Source organism: Pyxicephalus adspersus, chromosome 3, assembly GCF_032062135.1.
Source record: "Pyxicephalus adspersus chromosome 3, UCB_Pads_2.0, whole genome shotgun sequence".
Taxonomy (NCBI): Eukaryota; Metazoa; Chordata; class Amphibia; order Anura; family Pyxicephalidae; genus Pyxicephalus; species Pyxicephalus adspersus.
In genome coordinates, this window is record NC_092860.1 from 59,305,456 (window position 1) to 59,326,938 (window position 21,483).

Here is a 21,483-nt window from a genome sequence, read left to right on the forward strand (position 1 = left end):
TGGCATCCCTGCTCTAATTGGAGGGCCCTTTGCATCATGAGGGAGGTTCCTAGGCATTGCGGGAGGGTCGAATTCGGGGATTCTAATTCAGCAAAATTCGGGTTGGGTCCACCCGAATTTGAACAGTCATATTCGGGTCGAACATTAGGACGACCGGAATTTGAACAACAACACTAGGTGTAATAACAAGAGTTTTCAGCAAGGGGGGGTGACAAACTACTTCTATAAATACTACATACTGTACCTAAATGGAACCTAACTGCAAATATCCTGTTTCTAGCTTGATGTCTTTTGGTGAGAATAACTGATTAGTTGATCCCTTTTAGCCATGGATGAAGGAATGGTTTTATTAACATGCCAAAAAAAGGCAACTTACTCTGTGGATATGTCATCCAACAGATGCCACTTACAAGCATGCAAACACATTACCACTTTCCTAGTTACAGTGTAACAATGAACAACGTTATTATACAGAACATGTATAAAACATATATTCAAAAAAACCTGCAGAGACCTATGAAAGTTTTGGATGTCCTCCTCCAGAAAGTCAAAACACCTGAAGTGCATCTAGTGTTCTATGGTAGCAAGTCCTGAATAGTTATTACATTAGATAATCTAAACAAATACAGGGTGTGCATGTACATGCATCAGGTGTCACATGGTGTCTGCACACATACAGTAAACACTTTAGTTTTTTAAAGTTTCAAATAATCCTGCAATTCCAGCAAACAGTTCAGGGACAAAGTTATGTATAGATCAGGATTGGTCTAAAAAAATATTCAAAACTATCCAATCCTATATGCAGGAATTCATTGCTTCCCTGCATATATTCCCACTGGAAAATGTTTGCTGCCTATCAAATTTTAATTTGACCTTGATAATGATTTATTGACATGTTCCATTCTTGCTGCAGTACATTGCAAAACAATTAAGGTATGTTAAGTGAACAGACTTTAGCACAACTACAGTCTTTAGCCTAATAACCCATTGTCATCAATGATAGTTTATGTGGTTTTGTAGTACACTTTTCATGTCTATCTCATATATCAGTGTCTACTTTTTGTGATGAAGGTAATGATATATTTCATGATATTTGGTATATTTATCCTAAATGCATTACATCTAAATGGCAATCATATTTGTAGGTTACAGACATCATTAACTGCTACTGATTTAGGTTGCTATTATGCCTAGAAAATGTAATAATCAACCACATTGTTATGTGTGTGGTTCCTTAAAAACAAAAGCACAACATTGCCCCAATACTGCGGTTCCTAAATATACACAAATTCTATCTCGGCTGTCCACATGGTGACAAGGATATTTGATCTTGGGCTACACGTCATCTTTAGCAGTTGTTCCAAAGGCAGAGATATAATTTCCAATCCAAATGGTGTGGAGGGAACCAAAAGACCATCTAAATGATTGCTATTTTTGCTGCATGAACAGATTCTCAGCTAAAACTTAGCACAAAATTGTAACATTGCTGGATTCTGCAATCCAACAACAAAGCAGAACTTCTTACTTCTAGGCTTAAGCAGAGGCACATACTTGCAAAGAGTGTTACTGTAATTCATTACAGAACAAAAAAACATAACTTCCCCAAGGCAGAAGATGGGAAGCATTCAAGTGGTTCTGCAAATACTTTCCTGGTAGCCATAAGTCTCCTGCACACAAGGAAAAAGTTCAGAATCTGCTTAATTCAGATAAACTGGATCGTCGCATTTCATTAAAAATACAGGTATTCCTAATTTACCTGTTTAGTAACAGCTTGCACTTATGACCAGCTCTCCTACAAGTACACTGTACAACTGTACAGTGTACAGCCACACATTGTTTCTTTATTCCTCTCAGCTTTATCTTCCATCCTGTGTAGCTATCCTCAAATTGGGTCTGCAGGCCGTTAGGCTGGTCACGGACACATGGTGCTTGCTTGCAGCTCTGCAGACTATGCTCTTTACTTAACTATCAATGCCCTAATGACCAGATCGATAGAACCGTACCTGGTTAAGTGAAGAGTATCTGTACACTTCTTGAACTCCTGTCTTAAACATACACAAGATTTTCTTTCCAGAAAATCTTGGCATGGTGTGTGACAAGCAAGAACGTTTTTCATTCCATTCAGTCAACTGAGGGTCGCTACCAAGACTTATGGTATGGCTTAATGTATGACGGCTGACTACTACTAAATGTTGTACCCCAACAATCCAGACACACAAGAAAATCGTACTCAGCATTAAATGGAAAGTAGTCAATGACTGACATTTTTAGTATATCTATAACACTTGGTGCCTATTCAACTTAGCACTGAAGTTGAAAAATGTACTTGACTGATACTTTAAATAGTATGTTGTATGGGATTTAATTAAAGGATAAGAGCAAAAATTCTATTGTTTAAAAACTTTTCCTCAATATTTTTTCCTAAAATTTGAATCAGCCCACAGCCCATGTTAACTGGTTTAGGTCTAAACCATATTTATTACATTTGATTGTAAATATTGAATGAGTTTTATGTCCCTAAACTACTCCCAAGTATGGAGGGAGCTAATCATTTCTATTGGACTCAGTGGTAATTCAGTTAAAAAATACATGCAAGCACACTGTAAACTAACATTACTCATAACTCAAAAAGTTGACAAAAAAAAACTGAAAGCAAATGAAAAGACATGAAATCAGCTTGAAAAAAAATTAATTAGAAAAGTGTGAAAAAATGCGATTTATTTGCCTTGTGTTATAAGCTCACATATTGCTTTTATCTGTTACCTAGTATTTTTGATAAAAGCATTTCATATAGAACAAAACACACAGTTTCATAACCATTTCATATTTTATTGTGGATTATCTTGACACAATTACAGCAGCTTTTGTGGTACCTTTTCTCAGTCCTCCTTAAGAGAATGTGAATAGCAAATTTAACACATACAGACTGAAAACTTCTAAAATCACCAAACAGGGTTCTGGATAGAGAATATTCTACATGTGAATGTAGCTGGGGACATAGAAGGGAACAGAAAACAAAATGGAAACTTGACCAACTTCTCAAGATAACCTGGTATTTTTTGACCAGCATCTGTACACACAATGCTCCAAAAACAGGGCAGAAGACAACATAGTAAAAGGTAAATGCCATATAATATATAAGTGCCACTACAGAATGCCTGCATACAACATGCAGGCAAACAAGACTATTCTAATTCATCCTTTACTGTGTCGGCTCTAGAAAGTACAAAGTTGCCTTCTAGTACAGAAGATTTGTAACACATAAGATTTGATGGTTTACCTTTCCCAGTTTAATTGAAGCTTTACTACTACCAAATTGCAAATATTTATAGGTTTTGATATTCATGCACTCTTTCACCATATAAAAAATACCGGAGTTAATTTTTTGTGTTTTTGTGGGTGCCATATTTAGAACTTTGGGTCCAAACCTAAGCCTACCATGCAGGACCAACTTTAATAAAAACAAAAGTCAATTATTTGTATATGCTTTTACTGCTGCAACCATTTCCCATAAAATAATTACACATTGTATTGTATTTAGTGGTATGATAGTCCATATATTTTCAGTACATATCAAGAAATGAAACAACCTCTGAAATAAAAAAAAAAAAAAGAGAACTTGGGCTTTTATTTCCGAGGCAACATGAAAGGTAAACCTATATGCGGGTCATTTGTATGACCGTTTTCCTGCCCTACCTAAAGTAATGTTAGAAAGGTAAGGCACCACCTGTTTTATCCACTGAATTACAACTACTTAACTGACCAGATCTGCACTCTTGTTATGACAGCCAGGTTCCCATAATGGCAAAGGCCTCTTTCATTTTAACTTAGGATAGACAAGATCATACAGCACAATATATTAAATTTTTACATGTATATAACTTTTCCTTAGAAGTACAGCCAACAAAAAAAAAAAACACTTTGGGAAAAAGAAAAGAAAAACAGAGACAAGACACTCTGAGAGGAGAAAAAAAACATCTAAAATTTCCAGTTTCTATCCACAAAATTATTCTTAGGAATGTGTTGTTGGCCCTCTAATATTGCAAAATACACCAAAATGCACATGATCCTTTAATCGACATGAGTAGGACTGTGAAAATGGAAAATAAAATTAAGGGTATTATTCTCTCACTATTATTCATGCAAAACTAAAAAAAATGCAGGAGAGAATTTTTTTCTGGTGATAAAAAATTTTCTATCACCAGAAAAACCGGAACTGGTTTACTAATGATGTGCTATTTAATTTCTTATTAATGCAAATCTGTTGCTTTCCAGAATCTAATCAGCAGTAGCCTCTACAGTACTAATATCTTCTAAATGGCCGGCTGCTTAGTTCACTTAAGCATGTGGCATTAACCCTGTAATAAATCAAGCTTATTCTATTGGTAAACCATTGTATGTAATACACAGACCTTTTAGTGGGGTGAATGCCAAATGTGGATGTTTCAGCTACAGAGCTACAAATTTTCCTTAAAGTGGTGTCATTTGGGGGGAGCAAACAAATTGCAAATTAAGTAAAAAAGCTCTTTACAAACATCCAAAAACAATTATTTTAAAAATTGTGTTTTTTTATAGTGTATGCATAACGAAAAAAAATATTTCAACATTTTGAATTTTGAGGAATCTCTGAAAGCAAAACTGCAAGGTCCTAATTAAAACAACGGCTCTATATGTGCAAATGATCATTATCATAGGCTATTAAAAGAAGATTTTGGTACCAAAAAAAAGAGGGAAAGGGTAAAACGATTTCATGTTTGACAGTAAATTTGGGCCTCCTAGGGTGATGAGGGGCATGATCATGCATTTGCAGATCGGTCTTCACACTTTTAGTTCTGTCCAAGTGCATCTTATGATAATGGTAACAGGGAAAAAGGAAGTGAGGTTTAAAAGGAGAAGAGAGGGCCCTGCTTGCTCAGGATTTTGACAGTGTTGATTTGATCTCGCTAAGGAGGCTGCTGAGAAGAGTTGCTTCATTGCACTTCCCATCGATGGATATTGACTTTTCACCCTTCAAAAAAATATTTTTTTTTTTAAAAAAAAACACACACATGAACTGATTTATTTCAAATACAAATGCTGAAAATAGCCAAGCCAATTTCTTAGTAGTAGCTAAGCCACTACTAAGTGTAATATCATAAACATGTTTTTCCTCTTCAAGACTTCAAATATAGCCTGTGGCTGAGTTATGGAACTTGCATGCAGAAAAAAAAAAATGTAGTGTTTTCCAATTTCAAAGTGGAGGAAACTAACTATTGGCAAAGCTGATCAAGAGGAATTTATTTTGTATTTGCCAAGATTGTTTTTAGCTTAGAAAATACAACTAATGCACCCACAATATCTAACGACTGGTAAAGCTGCAATCAAAACTCTATTCATTGGGGTTTTTTTTTATACTTCAAGAAAGACTTATTTACAAAGAAACACAACCATCTAATCAACTAATTCAGATGATACCTTTTTTACTAACAGACAAACATGGTGGCCTTGGATTGACCGGCTGTACATCGAAGCGCAGGAATCAACTCGCTCAACCACTACAAACAGAAATTGAAACATGTGCATGAGTGACGTGAACAATACAAAACTAAAAGGAACACTTGAAAGTTAATAGATGTCATGCATACCTGTAAAATGGTGGTAGAAGCAGATTTTTGCTAACAGATGGTGGAAAGACAGACTTGTATTTTCCACTTTGAGGGAACTCATTTTAAGGTCTCTCGACTCCAGCAGCTTGGCAAAAGCATCACTAAAAGGAAGAGCCATAATAAAAAATTTAATTCAGAAAATCAGTTAGCAGTATTTTAGGTTATATTCTTGCCTTGTGTTTGTTTATAGCATGGCTAAACAGTGCATTGGTAAGTATAAACCATTTTTCCCAATTAGGAGCAGACGCCATGATTACCATAAAGGAGATAGTGTTTACATATAATTATGTTCAGGATTAAACATCTAGTCGGACAATTATGAAATAATTCATATGAATAATTTACAACCACTACTGGAAGTCACTGAAAGCATGTAGTACCACCTAATTACTGGGTGGGGCTTACTATTTTGCATGGAATGGACTGTGTTCTAAACAGATCTGACAAGCAGTTTATCAAATTACACACAATGCAGGGAGAGAAGTCGTTGCTCTCATAACAGAGACAGGACCCATTTAGAATTCCATAAAAGAAAATAATCAACTCACTCAAGTTCGAGGGTAGTACTGGGCTTTTATTTTAGAAAACCCAACTCATTCTGCAAGCACTACATTACAGCATTATTTTTTATTTTATTTGCAAAATATGTTCGGCCACCAATTGAAATAGTTTTGAGGTAGTTTTTATTTTACTATATTTTTTTTAAGTTTTCAAGCTCATATTCTAAGTTCCCCTAAACTTCAATCTGCAGAACTTACAAGACTTAAAAATAGACCAGTTTCTACATTTGTTTTTCCAAAAATTTTCCAACCTTTAAAAAACTAAAAATAATTGCAAATTATCAATTATCACTATTGGCAATATATTAGCTCATAATTTTGTTTATTTAAAGGCCAGCTACTGCACCCTCATTCATTTTAACTCTAATGCAGTCTGGCTGCATATGCAGTTATATAATAAATAAATATATGAAATAAATGAATAAATAAAAAAATAAATGAAATATAAGTTCCCCTTCAAAATCACAGTCAACCTGGGTATGTTTATTAAGCCTTCTCAATTCTTGTGTCAAAAGAACTCATTAGTCCATCCTCCCAATAAACCTAAACTTATTCGTTAAACATTTTTAATGTTCCCAGGCACAAACTGGCAAACCTTTATACATTTTTTATATTTAAGTATCTGTAGAAATCATGGAAATTATCATTGTATGGTGTAAAAAAACTGAACAAAACAGGAAAAGAACAAACCTGTAACAGGGGGTCATAATTAAATAGGAGGAACAGCTAAAATGGATTTTGAAGTCGAGTTTCTCATGGGAAGAGCCATCATCATCCTGTAAAAGAAATAAAATAATGAAAATGAGAAGAGGAATTGGTCACCAGTGTAATCTGTTGCCTTCAGCAGACAGCAGCTTTGTACTCCTTATCCATGCCAAGAATGAACCTGAGGTGTGCGTTGTGCCGTTTCAAATTGGATGACTCCTGATATGCAAAATGCTTTTAGAAGTGTGATTAAGAAATACAGAGCCACAGCATACTGAGGCTTCTGGTGTCATGGGCCAACCACTAATTATGATGTTCTGATTATGAAGGCATTTTTAAAACTATTGCTTAGTTTGCATTTTCAAATAATAAACTGATTTATATATGTCAAAACAAGTATTGTCGTGACTATTCAGTTTTTATGTGAACACAAAACACGGGCATTTGCACATTCTTGTATGAAGCCTTTCACATTTAAAACCAAAGAGCTAATTGTGTATTATAGTTCACTTTTCAGTTATGGATTTAAAATGTGTTTTCTTAATGTACATACCATGCAACAGCAATAGTTAACACAGGCATGTAATCACACTAAAACGACTGGGTGAACCAAGCAAAGCTACAAAGCTACCTTCAGGCACTCTGAATGCATACCATGGTGATGTAATGCGCATATCTGATAAAGGAAAAATAAAACTGAAGGTATGCTTTATTATTCTCCTTACATGTAGCCTTTAGAATAAAAAGGAAAAACACTTCAAAAGTGCAGAACTGTTGTATTATAGTGAAACAGAAGGCAAATTTGAATGATTTATACATCACTTGAACTAACAGAATTTTTTATCAAGTATCTTCAAACTAAATATCATCATTTACCTATACAAAGTTCTGCACCAAAACATGAATATAAAAAAAAAAAAAAAACATACCTTAACAATAAATGACAATGTTCCTTTAAGCTTCTGAGGCATTACAATACTTTGGACAGAGAAAACAAACTGAGCTTCATTAGACACACCTGGATTGTAAAGAAGAGAGATACCGTTTAAAAAGCAGATCTATTCACCAAACTGCAAAATGCAATGCAGCTGGTAAGATTGCACAAAACCAGACACAACATTTTACATGCAAATTTGGTTTGGTTAGGAACAGGACTCCTGGCAACTAATACTTTCCTGTTTTGCCCCTAATTGAGACATTTTTCCCTCACTTCTGGTCTCTGGAAACTTTCTCAAAATCATGATATAAATGGGTAATAATAATATTAAAAAAAAAAAAAAAAAAAAAAAAAAAAAAAGTGTGTTGTGCATTTTGTTCTTAAAGATCTTTCTGTTCACAATAAACTCCAAATCAAAACTTTTTTTGTAGTCTGAGGAATGGTTAGAACATTGGTGTACTTTTAATACTATATGGGTAATTCCAAATCAAAATACAAATATAATTATTAAAATACATACAACAAATCCTTCCCTGTACATACTTGCCCAACGTCATTCTCTCCTCACTCCTCTTTTGCAAATATTCCAAATATTCCTATTGTCATAACTTGCACAATTCTCATCTACACACTACTCTGCCCTCCACACTCCTCCCCTGCACATGCTGCCCCCTGTTAAACCTTCAACATTCCTTTTCAGTACATACTTCTAAGTGTAACACCCTGAACATTCCGTTTGTATATGTTGTATTGGCTGTCGTACAGATCATACTCTTCTAATTCACATATACAACACCATATATAAACATTTATAAAAAAAACAAAAATAAAGCAACCTGGAGGTAACTGGAAAGGTACTGGTATGCCATCATGTACAGATGCTCCTTCTGGTCTCTGCATTTTTGTGTTTAGGGAATCCAGGACATTGAGCTCCATGTTCTTCAGGAAACTTTGACTCTGATTTTCTAAGATAATGGAGACTGTGACCTGACTCTCCTTCTGTAGATCTCCTTGAATATCATACATCTGTTAGGAAAAGGAGTAAAATGCACATTGCTTCCTTAAGTGTATGAATTTCAATTGCAATATTGCTTATAGTAAAATTAGTTAAACACCTGAACACCAAACAATAAAAAGATGCCACATCTTTCAAGCTTTCGACATCTTTCAGGGGTTTATTACTTCTTGCACAGTTACACGTTTTACATTATTTCTTTTAGTTTACTGGTCACTTACCATAGTAAAATCTGTTACATGAAAAGATGCAGAAAAGTTCAAGTTATAATTTGATTCATACCTTGATCGATATATCCTTTAAAATATGTCTATAACAGGGGTGTCAAACCCTGGCTCAGGGGCCAAATCTGGCCTGCAACGGCCTTTTTTTTTGGCCCCCCAAAGGAATCCTAAATATGAATTGCAGCTGGCCCGCCGCTGCATTGAAATTGTGCTGCTACTACAATTCCCGGCATCACTCGCGTCTATAGACCAACTCTCTGCCTATGCGTGGCCCTGCATTGAACTGTTTTATAGACGCAGGGAATTGTAGTAGCGGTGCTACTTCAGTTTCAAGTTTGGCCCACGACTTTGTCAAAGTTTTTAATTTTGGCCCTCTGTGTATTTGAGTTTGACACCCCTGGTCTATAACCAAACTTCCTTCTTGCCTGTGGCTTAAAATCTGCATGTCACCTCATTTTTTTTTATTACTTACCATTTTGATATATTTGTTTTCAGCCAAAAGAGAGTAACTGGACATTGGCTAGAAGAAAAAAACAGAATGAAAAGATACAAATATAAAGAACCCACATTAAAAAGTTTACAAAAGCTTCCATCACTTATTTTGTTACGTTATGAAGTTACCTTTTAAAGGTTCAGATTTACATTAAAAAAGAAAAAATATTCTGTAGCTTTATTTTCGTCATGCTTTACACAAAGGGGTCTATTTAAAAGAGGTGATCTGACATTCACTGAAACATTCCTTGGTGGAGAACCAATTACTGCCATTGAAACATATTGACATGGAAGAATCTCCACCATGGAATGTTTCAGTGAATGTAGGATTGACTGCCTAGTGAAAAAAAAGACCCCAGAGAGTTTAACTACTAGAAAGCACACACTAACATTCTAACAGACCACATATCATCCTATGCTGACTGCCCTACAATTATGTGTATACATCATGGCTTAATTTCCAAGTGGTATACTATCAAAGAAAAACAGTAAAAAAATTATGTGTATATATCACATTAGTGGCCTAAGGAAAAATCTACAGATTAAAAAAAAAAAAATAATAATATTATAAAACATGCATGTAAGCTCTTCGTAATGAGCCATGAAAAAGTGAAGTTAGGGTTTGGGGGTTAAGCACATGGTTAACGGCCTACATTCAAAAAAAGCTTTGGATATTAATATCTTTAACAAGATGTGAATGCAGGCCAAGTAGAAGAGGGAGAATAGTGTGGCTACCTTAAACAACGATTACATTTTGATGAGCAACTAAGTAGCCTTAGCTTTTATTATTCCCCTCTGCCACTTTGAATAAATTAGTTATTTAACCAACTTGTTTACTCTGGTTATGCATTGCTTCTAGCAACGAATACCACAAGATTTTTGTATAACTCACAGGTAACTGTTCCTCCTCATCCAAGGTGCCATTATGAACAGATTCAGTGTGTTCTCCTTCATGTGATTCATTGTGATGATGGTGGTGGTGGTGGTGGTGTTTCTTTTTGCGCACCTTTTTTTCTTGCTTTGCATCCTCCTTTTCCTTCTTATGTTTTTTCTTGTGCCGATGTGATTTCTGTTCAAATTGTGAAAAAACACTTTCAGGAACACCTTCCTGAATCAACCAGATATTTGAGAACAATGTTTTATCATAAATGTTTCCAAGTCTGCAAAACACTTCAACTCACAAGCATAATTAACTTTTTGTTATTATTAATAAACAGGATTTATATAGCGCCAACATATTATGCAGCGCTGTACAATAAATAGTTATTATTTCTTGTTTATCACAGTACACATTATAAAAAGGTACACATTTGAGTTAACCAGGCCAAGCATTTATAACTCTCAACTACAGCCCTCCTAAAAGTTTCAGGACCAGTAATACCTCCCAAGGAGTTATCTATGCAAAAAGTTTCCACAGCTGAAGGCTCAGAAGCAACCAAGGCCACAGCGAGATTGGAAAGAGAACATGCAGGGGAAGGCATAGCTGGATGTTTGTATTTATGCTAATTACCTTCTCAGTATCTTCCTTGTTCATTTTTATCTGTACTGCTTCTGCTTCCACCAGTTCCTCAGTAGTTTCTATTGTTGTAGGCACAGTCCCAGTGGAAGGGACCTATGATACAATTTATTATGTTATTCCTTTCAAAGACTATAGCACTTTATCATTTGTACAGGTTCCCCTGTTTTCCTTCCACATTCTTTATTTAGAACATATAGAATATAAACTGTTAGGACACCTACAATAGAAGAAAACACGCTGAAAGGTACAGAACGTGTTAAAATAGAAAATAATTTATATTTTCCCCAATAGGGCAACAGGCAATAACTTCCTATATAGTTCTCACAAACGCATTACTTTTTGTTAATCTGTATACATATTTACAAAAGAAGTTCAGATAAAATAAGGGAGAAACATAATATACTCCAAAAGTAATAATGTTTTGTCATGGTACATTATTTTATACAAGAGCCTTGGCTTTCTTTACTGACAGAGAGGTGGCATTGGTAGAGACCTGCTGTCTCTGTCGTGCAGAGATATACAGCTTCAGGAAAATAAATCACCTGCATTTTTTTCCTTTAACAAAGTCCAACTATGCTCTAGTTGAAGAATAAAATGAAGGTTACCTAGGACCTGAGAACTTTTAAAAGACCTCCTCAAAGTCAAACTGAAAAACATAATGAGAACACTGGCCAGTTCTGAAAAGGGAAGTGGAAACCAAAAAGGGTTTTACAGATAACCAAACCTTTGCCAGGATCCAGCACAGATCCTTAAGAATGCAGATCGGATAAGCTGTCCCAATTACGGGTACTGCGATTGTGTGAGATCAGTATCTTTTTCCTTTAATAGAAAAAAATGCCTCTTTTGCGCATGTACGAGATTAGGGCATGCACAGAAGGAGCACCCAGAGCTTGCGTGATGTAGGGATCCCAGGAAGCTCTGCACTCCCATTCAGTCAAGACTTAAAAGGAAGGTGCTGCACTTAAAAAAAATACCTAACATTTTTCCTTTACATAGAAGGGATGTCTAAAGTGAAAATGTTGAGTTTAGGTCCACTTTAACATATGAGAATTTACAGGACCTGAAATTATGTCATCAAAGGGAGATCCGATAAGTTCTGTCTCTTAAAGCTCAACAAAAGGGATAAAAGTCTCCTGATGTAGTATCTGCAGCCCAGCGACACACCCTGTTTCCCCGAAAAGAAGACTGTCTTATTAATTTTTGCACCAAAAAATGCACTAGAACTTATTTTTAGGGGATGTCCTATTTTTTCATGAACAACAGTCGACATTTATTCAAAAACAGTTATGTCATTACATTCTGGAACATCTCTGTAACTCTTCAAACCCTGAAATCCATCATGAATTTCTTGTGATATTCAGGAACAAAAATCAAGATTTATTCAAATAGAGTCATGTCATCATCTTCTGGATCATCATCATACCTGTCCAAACCCTGAATTACATCTTGAATTTTATGCGACTCCATTTCCTTTAGAACCATTGCCCCAATTTCTCAAGTCTAGCAATAGTGCTTTCCCTAAATGAGCACCTTTTGTCCATATATTTATATATATATTGTAGCTTATTTTCGGGGTGGGGCCTATATTTTGTGCATCCTCTAACATACGGAAAAATCATGCTAGGGCAGTGATGGCGAACTTATGGCACGGATGCCAGAGGGGGGACCCACATGTCTTTCTGTGGGCACTCGCTCCCCACCTTGCTGGCCTCCTATTGGCTGTGCCACTGTCCCTCTGTCAGCTGTGCTGGCTGCAGAATTTCCCTTCTCCGGAGTCATCAGTTACCCTCAGAATACCAGGCTGTGGGGAGGAGAGGCAGCTGATGGGTATTGAAGCTGATGTGTCTTGATGCAGCACTGAAAGGGTGAAATTACAGAGAGAGAGTGAAAAGTTAGGGAGGGGGAGGGGATCTTGTATTGCTCTGTCCTAGTTATAGGAAGTATGAATGAGGTTGAAGACACTGAACAGAACTACACAGTACAGGGACAGGAGTACCACCCAGGGACTGGGACAGGATAGAATTCTGCTATACCCTGTCAGGACTAGGTGAACACATAGCTTGTGGTGGAGGGTAAGTGCCTGTTGAATGTAATGGGAACCCTGTAACTGTGTGTTGCTGTCCACAGTTGTTTAAAAAAAAGTTGTGTGCAATGTGCTGCATTCCTGTAATGTATTATTATTTTTGTGGTCTGCACCCTACTAGGAAGATCTTGATCATATTCTGTCTTAGTGACAATGTCTTAGTTACCAAAATAAATGAAGGTGGTAATTCTGCACTGTGGTGATGGCATCTAGAATAGATGCTTTTAGGAGGGGATTGAACAAATTTCTAGAAAAAAAAAGTCCATCATGGGTCACTTGCCCTGATGGGTTTTTGCTACCTCCCTATTATAGATATGGGCCACTGTGAGATACAGGAGCTGGACTAGATGGGCCATTGGCCTGATCCAGCGGGCTCTCCTTAAGTTCTTATCAGGTTGGTGCTCATTGCTAGTGGATTGGTTCTGTCATACAGAGCGATTGCTGTACATTGCATGAATGTCATCCACATTTATTGACATTTGTTCTGTGCGTCCAGTACATGAAAGGTTACAATATCATTGCATAGCAGCAGGTTGCGTTTACCTGACATCACATGACCCGTGTGATGCTCGGTGTGCAGGGTTCAGCTCGCTATGGGCTGTGTGTGTACTATATGAGAGGATAGGGCAGACATGGCACTCATTGTACTAGGATTGCCAGGGGGAACTTTGTATTGGCTGCTGTCCATAGGAACCGACCTGGGCTCCTGCTAATGGGAAAATGAGAGCTTGTATGGATGATTGAGGTCTGCATGCCTCCTGTGTATGGGAAATGGGCGCTACATTTCCACTTCATCCTATTTATGCAAATTCCCCAACAAGTAGGTCCAACGCATGTACGGCGGAAGTGAATCAAGAGTAGGAAATCCACTCAGTTGCTTTTGTCCAATTTGTCTCCAAATCTTTAACACCCAAAAATGAGTACAGCAAAACAAAAAAATAAGATAGTGGAAGATCGTTCCAAGAGGCCTGGACAGAGTCATTTGGAGTCATTGAACACAATAAGAAAGCGTTATGTATTCAATGTAATGACAGTGTTCTGTGTCCCACATCGAGTGTCAGATGGCACTTTGACACCAACCACAAACCTGTTGTCAAAGTTGGTGAAACTGAAAGAAAAGAGTTTCTTGAAGGGAAATTGGGGAAATATATATTTCCCAGTAACTTAGTTTTTGCAACTATCTTTCTAGAACAAATCATCTGACAGCTGCCAGTTTTCAAACTTCACTGTGCATAGCAAAATATAGTAAGCCCCTTTCTGATGGGGATATTATGAAAACGTCCATGTTGTCTGGGAGTAATTCCCCTTTTCATGATTTCCCAAACAAGGATACAATTATTCAATGCATCTCTGAGATGCCACTTAACAGAAATACAGAAAGTCCAGCGCATGTTTTGTTAGTCAGCAGCTCACCACTGACTTATAAAAGGCAACCTTTTACTCAACGTGCTTGGATGAAAGCACAGATATAAATAATCATGCAAGGCTAGCAGTCATGCTGTTGATGACATAAGAGAAGAGCTGATGAAACTGGTGTCTTTACAAAAAAGAACACAAGGGAAAGATATTTACAATGCTGTGATGGAGGCGTTTTTGTCACAAGACATACAACCAGAAAAAGTGGTTTCAATTACTAGTTTTTGGGCACCTTCTATGGTGGAGCAACATCTGGTTTCATACAGTTCTTTGTTAAAGAAACAAAAGTCATTCAGTTCTATTGTATTATACATCAAGAAGCTCTTTGTGCCAGGGAAAGCAGAAAAAGGTTTGACTATGTCTTTAACTATGTCACAAAAATGGTGAATTACATCATGGCTCATGCTCTGAATTTTCCAGTTTCAAGCACTTCTAGAGGAGGTTCAGGCACAGTATAACTGTTTACTTTTGTACAATAATGTCTGATGGCTGAGCACAGGATGAGTCCTGAGATGATTTGTAGCCTGCTTGGATGAAATTAGGCTGTTTAAGAATGAAAAAGGGCAGTAATATCCACAGCTCACTGATAAGGCCTGGCTTTCCAACCTCATGTTTTTTTGTACAGATTTTACACTACACTTTAATAAACTGAACAAACAACTACAATGTGTGGGGAAAACAGCAAAAAGGATGTTTTGTAAAATCAAAACATTTGAGAGAACTGAAGCTGAGCTGCTTAAATATTTTCCAAATCTAAATCTCTTACTTTTCAATAAAAAATTGTTTGTATCATTGAAAGCTCTGGTATTGTTTTTCTTTTGAGATAAACATGTTAAAAGTATGAATAGTTTTTTCTAAACTAAAACTTCAGTAATCGGGTTAAATTTCAGTGTTGCCACTTTACTATAAATACGTGGGTTTTGGGTTGCAGTTTGGGCACTCAGTCTCTAAAAGGTTCGGCATCACTGTGCTAGGGCTTATTTTCAGGGTAGGACTTATTTTCGGGAAAACAGGGTAGCTTTAAAGTTGTATGCAAGCAAATAGTCATAAGGCAAGAAGCCTCTAACAAGCCATTGCACAGCTGAGCTGGATGTATTCAGCAAGGAGCCCATCACAGTATCATGTTGATTTGCAAGGATCAGCAGTGGCATCGAGACAAGGAAAACACAGGGCCACATAATTAAGGGAACTTATAGGTTGTAATCTCATTATCCAGTCCAGCAGCATCCAAATGTGAGACACTGACCAGACTAACAGAGATTTGTATACCTGCAAAAAGAGACAGACAGGTTCTTACAGCCTCTTTAAAGGAAATAAAAAAAAAAAAAACCAGGGAACATCTTTTACACAGATTTTCACATAGATCATGATTTGACTTTGTTCTATATTTAAAAAGGTAAAGGTTCCCATGTGTACCTTAAAATATAGCATATACAACCCCATTTACAGAAGCCACTTTTGAGAATCATTTACACTTAAAATGTCTCATCTTTTAGCCTATTTGTTAATACTTAAAGAGGAAGTAAACTGAAAAATGCCCAAAACAATAAAAAATGCACTTACCTTCAATCGCGCAGCGCAGCCAATCTGTCCGGAGGTGTCTTCCATGGGGTCCCGCGTCATGCCAGTATCCGTCTCCAGGCCGGGCGCCGCCATCTTCACCTTTTCTTCCTGGTTCATCTTCCTACATCACCCGACCCAGGCGCGAGTTCAGGTGACGTAGGTTGGGAAAAAACTTGCCGATCTTGCTGCGCATGCGTGAGATCGGCAATATTTTTCCCCCTCTTCACTTAAAGGCTCTTTCTTGCGCATGCCAAAAATTCCCAGGAGCTTTCCGGGATGCGTGACATAGGTATCCCAGGAGGATTTGCGCTCCCATTTATTAATTATTCAGGTAATTATTTGAAAATTAGGGGGCGGTGCTGCACCCTTAAAAAAGGATTTTGCACTTTAAAAAAAACAACAATCAGAATTTTAACCTTAAAAGGGTTGTCCACCGTGAGTTTAGGTACGCTTTAAGTACTGAGTTTAAGTACTATGGGATATAAAATCTGTGTACTTAATTTATAGAATATTTGCATTTAATATTCAGGACGTTATGTATGTGCAATTGTGTAATAGTGCATTCCATTGTGAATGTATTGTGCTCATGTTTCCTTGCCTAAACCAAGAATATCTTAAAGTACTTTCTGACTGATGTTTTTTTTTTTTTTACTTTTATGAATTAATTTGACTGCATTGAAGAAGAGCAACTATAACATCAGGACAAAATAGCTAAACAATGTTTTGGCAGGTCTGACACTTCACACATTTTTCAGCTGAGAATTTCGTTTGACTGCATGTACCTACTGCTTTAATTTGTATTTCAGTTCCAACAACTGCTCGGTATGAGATGCATTCCCAAACTTCTTATAAACACACATGACCAGAAAATCATATTGACACAGACTATGACTATGACCAGATAAGATCAAGTACATTTTTTTTCTGCTGTGGTCTAAAAACTCTCCCAAGATCCTTAAAATTCTGCGGCTTCAAACTATGTGTATAAAATGCAGTTAGACATTTTGTAAATACAAATTAGGATTTATGTTATTTCAATAGATATTTATGTTCAAAGGGTCAATCTTCGGCAGGGAGAAACAAAGAACAAGCACATCTGAGAATGCCTCCAATTGTAATAAAGCAAAAATACAAACTAGTTTTTAAAGCCTCAAGAATTCCTTCAGGTTAATAATAAAACAGTCCTTGTTAAAACCTACAAAACAAAAGTTCAACAAAGCAAACATCACCTTCACTTGGTACGTTACCTTTTGGATTTAAGAAACCGCAATGTACTTTTAGACCATTTCCAAACTGCAGGAATGGTTATTTTAACACTGCAAATTCCTCACCATAAATCACCAAGTGTGAGGACAAAAATAAAAGTTTTTTTTTTTTTCATCAAAAAGGTGCGCTTGTTCTTAAATATCAATTTATCTTAAGGTATTTACTTGCCTTGCCAATCTACTAACCTGTGCTGGGACCAAGGAGCTAGTTAGCCAGAAATCCATATCCTGAAAACCAAAGATCCAATGATTGAACAAAGAAGAGCCAATTTACATAAAATGGAAATAATGGCTAAACACATGCGACACATAGGTTACAGACAGGATCACATGGTTAGTTATACCAAAACAATACACAAATACAGCACTTTCAGAAAAAAATGCAACTCTGCCTACTTCCTGGATTGAATGATGAAATTATAAGGGTATTACAGAATTTTGCTTCAATATGCAGATTACTTTGTACTCAAATCAGGTCTGCTCCAGATCAAAACACTAAAAAGACATGTTGTTCCATACAGACTATTCACATGCAATCCCCACAGAAATGTACTGAACAACTTCAAAAGCAAAACCTTTAAAAAATGTAAAACGTGTTAAGGGAAAATCTACTGGAAAGGCTAAAGTTGATGCCCTACTGAAAATATCAGCTGCCTAGCTTTAATATTGTTCTTTTGACTTTACTACTCTGAATTGCAGACCAAATGCAGATCAAGAGTTCTATAATTATTTTGTTGAATGCTAGTTTAGTGCCTTTGAAACCAGAATATCCAGAAGATCAGCATTTGGTGCTAACATATTTTTCTTATTAAAGATTTTAGTATAACAGATACTATATATTTACATGTAAGCGGAAAACACATTACAGGATCATCTTGTATGCAAACATTACATTCATCATTTTCTACTCACGTCTGATGTTGCTTTGTCATCTTCTTTCTCCTCTTCAGGTTTTGCCCCTGCCGCCTCCTCCCTGGAAGATTTCTTCTGTTTTGTTTTCTCTTCTTTCTCTTTACTTTTCTGCCACAATAAGCAAATTAGAAAAAAAAATGAATACAGATTTTGTATTTTTAGTCCTAAAACCATTAAACACCTTGCGTGTGTTTTCTGTGCACATTTAAGAAGAAATCCAATATGCAGTAATCTACTTTTTTTTTTACTTTCCCCATGCCTGCTTTGCAGCTTTCAGCTCCTATTGTAACATTTTTGTGAGGTTTTATATCTCAAAGTGACTCTGTTACCACAGGGCCATTTGCACCCAATGTGAACTCGGTAAAAGGTAAAGTACTTTTCTTTCCAGAGATCTGAGTTTTGAAAATTGACACTTTACTTCTCCCTGGCTGCTAAATATATTCATCAGTCGAGAGTGGGCTTCTCTTACTGGTTCCTACATTTAGGGATCTATTTACTAGGAGAAGGAACTGCAGCATAGAGAAAGATTTCCACCCACTAGGAGTTGAGATGACCGTACACAGCAGAAAACACTAGTTTGAGCTCACCCATATTCATGACTACTCATGTAATAATGGATAATAAAGAACAAATTACTACCTAACACAATAAAAGGACACAACAAATCAGTTGTATTCATTAGGAAGCAATGTAATTCACACACAGTGTCGCACGTGTTTGCAGTCTAGAAAACAATGCACATAAACAAGTCTAAATAATACACCAAATGTTGAACAGGATGTGACATGACATGATCCAGTGTAAATAGGAAAAAGCCAGGGTTAGCAGCTAATGTTAAAGATGAAATCAGCACTATGGAAATTGAGTTTTCGCATGGCTCAACACGGCATTGACCCACACCACCTGCAGCTAAGGGGCTATATCCAAGACAGTCAGTTTTGGCTTGTGGCCAGATGGGGTGTCGAGACCCAGTATGAAGTATGCTGCAATGTCCTTTAATGATACACAGTGAGGAGTGGAGAAGCAGCAGTTTCCACTAAACACCAAAGAAAAGTAGATAGAAAAGATGTTTTCTAACTTTAAATAATAAAATTACTTGTAGCTTGTGCCCCTAGTGGCTTCTCCCATGCATGAGGAATGCATATCTAAAAAGGGAATATATGAATATGTATCCGCATGGATCTGTGCTTTCCAAACCTCTTCTGCTGCTTCATGATAATTCAAGAGATAGAAAAAAAAAATCATCATCATCATCATCATCAAGATCAGATGGATGAGGTTGAAAAGCAATGCTGGTAAATAGTCCTTTAAACTGTACTTGATCTTTTTGAAAACAGCATTCTCAGTTCAGATCCCCCAAGTTATATTTAACCCATGCACGCATATCGCTGCTAAACCAACAGTTAAAATATTTTACCTTGTTGCAGTGAATTTCAGTCTTAAACTCACCCTTTTTTCTTTTTTCTTTGCTTTTTCGGACTCTTGCTGTTTTTTCTCCTTTTTACTGGGCCTTTTGACCTTTGAATCTAAATCAGATGCTTCTTTTTCCGGAGATTTTAGGTTTTCTGTGTTTCTGTGTCTTTGGACTGGAAGTTTTTCAGTATCTGCCAAAGGCCTAAAAGCAAAATAAGTAATCAATGTAAAATATTTCTCTCCTCAACATATCAAATGGTATAAATAGAATACTGGCATAACACATACTTATCTAGATCTATGTCAAGAGCTCTGTAGGGGTCATTGGGATCCTTGTCGTCATCATCACTTGGAAGGGCATTCTAAAAGACACACAGTGATAAAGAGATAGAATTTTGCAAATCCAGCATTTCCATTTGTTAGCCTCCATATTTTGTGGACTAGTATGCTGATGTATTGTGCTATGAACACATAGTACATAAGTAGACCTACATTTGTCTACTGTAACAATCGTCAACCAAAAGTGTTCAATGTAAGGGAGAAAGCCAAATTGCAAAACTGCAGCTACAAAGCCTTGATAGAAAGAGAATTTCTGAAGATAGCTGTAGACATCAGATAGTAATCGGAGTGAAAAAAAAGAATTTTTTTAGGTATAGAAAAAAATGTTATGTTTAACCTCTGGCATCTCCTCGGTGATTATGTCAACCTGGTGTGCAGGAGAAATGTCTTCATCACTCTCTGTGTGAATGGCATGATGTCGTCGTGACTTGCCACCTTTCTTATCTTTTACTTTCTTCCGTTTCTTTTCTTTTTCCTGACGTTGCTTGCTTCGACGTTCCTCCTCAAGCTTTACATATTGATCCGACATCGGAAGACCTAAAGTTTATAAAAATTTATTCTAGATGTTTTTTTTAGTTGAAATGAAAGGCAAATCAGACAAATATTAAACACGATGACTGCTTTTTGGTTTTTGCAAAGTATGGGCAATATGAAAAAAAATTAGTATAATAAGCAGTATTCTGCAGTAATGAGTTTGTCCCTACTAATTACAGTGTCATCAAATTGACCTTGTGTTTCTGACAGAGATAAAGCAGAACTAAGCTTCATAATCTTAACAGACAGCTCTTTATTGCAGAAAGGATATACTATGGCTCTTCTGCAATAAAATCAAACTTACCTGCACACACATATATAAATAATATAATGATTACTTTGTACTGGATTTAATAGTTATTTTGTATTGAATCCATAACAAAATACTTTGGGGGGGTTAAAAGGCAAAGAAATTGAATGTTACACCAAGAAGCAAGTATCCTTGGCATAACAAGCATGCTTTTAAAACACAATTTACACATGTACAATCAGTCAATGGCACCAGTAAACAGAGTAATTTTTTTTTACAATGTAATGATACAAAGTCCCCTTTACAAAAAAATTAAGTTCAATAAAATACCTGGAACTTTAAGGGGAACAGACAGGTCAATCTGCACCACAGGAATGTGGTCAACACCAGGGGAGTCCTGATACAGCTGTAAAAAAGAATGTCAAATTTATTTTTAAAGGTACATTTTTTACAAAGTAAACAGTAAAGCTATTGGAGGATAATGTGTGGTACAGTGCATAGTTCTCCTCAGGGGGTTTTAGCCGGTTGCTCCGCCCGGCTGCTTTGAATACCCCGCCCAGCTTTTCTCGGCAGCTCTCATCCTGTGCACGGATCTCAGTGAGGCTGCTCTG

General features: G+C 36.5%; 1 protein-coding gene across 3 annotated transcripts in view; it reads right to left on the reverse strand.

The window, feature by feature from the left end:
* Positions 1 to 2,808: 2,808 nt before the first annotated feature.
* AP3D1 (adaptor related protein complex 3 subunit delta 1) overlaps positions 2,809 to 21,483 on the reverse strand; it is a 43,647-nt gene continuing 24,972 nt past the window's right edge. For 2 of the 3 annotated variants that reach the window (XM_072404856.1, XM_072404858.1), the window contains exons 19-33: positions 21,203 to 21,278; positions 20,426 to 20,625; positions 20,038 to 20,111; positions 19,786 to 19,951; positions 18,337 to 18,444; positions 17,611 to 17,652; positions 11,089 to 11,190; positions 10,471 to 10,647; positions 9,559 to 9,606; positions 8,684 to 8,873; positions 7,840 to 7,928; positions 6,896 to 6,981; positions 5,625 to 5,746; positions 5,455 to 5,534; positions 2,809 to 5,008 (exon numbers count right to left, since the gene is read on the reverse strand). In XM_072404856.1, coding sequence (XP_072260957.1) covers positions 4,913 to 5,008; positions 5,455 to 5,534; positions 5,625 to 5,746; positions 6,896 to 6,981; positions 7,840 to 7,928; positions 8,684 to 8,873; positions 9,559 to 9,606; positions 10,471 to 10,647; positions 11,089 to 11,190; positions 17,611 to 17,652; positions 18,337 to 18,444; positions 19,786 to 19,951; positions 20,038 to 20,111; positions 20,426 to 20,625; positions 21,203 to 21,278 — 1,656 coding nt within the window. In that variant the 3' untranslated portion in view covers positions 2,809 to 4,912. The remainder of the gene's footprint in view (positions 5,009 to 5,454; positions 5,535 to 5,624; positions 5,747 to 6,895; positions 6,982 to 7,839; positions 7,929 to 8,683; positions 8,874 to 9,558; positions 9,607 to 10,470; positions 10,648 to 11,088; positions 11,191 to 17,610; positions 17,653 to 18,336; positions 18,445 to 19,785; positions 19,952 to 20,037; positions 20,112 to 20,425; positions 20,626 to 21,202; positions 21,279 to 21,483) is intronic. The other variant, XM_072404857.1, reaches the window with a different exon arrangement.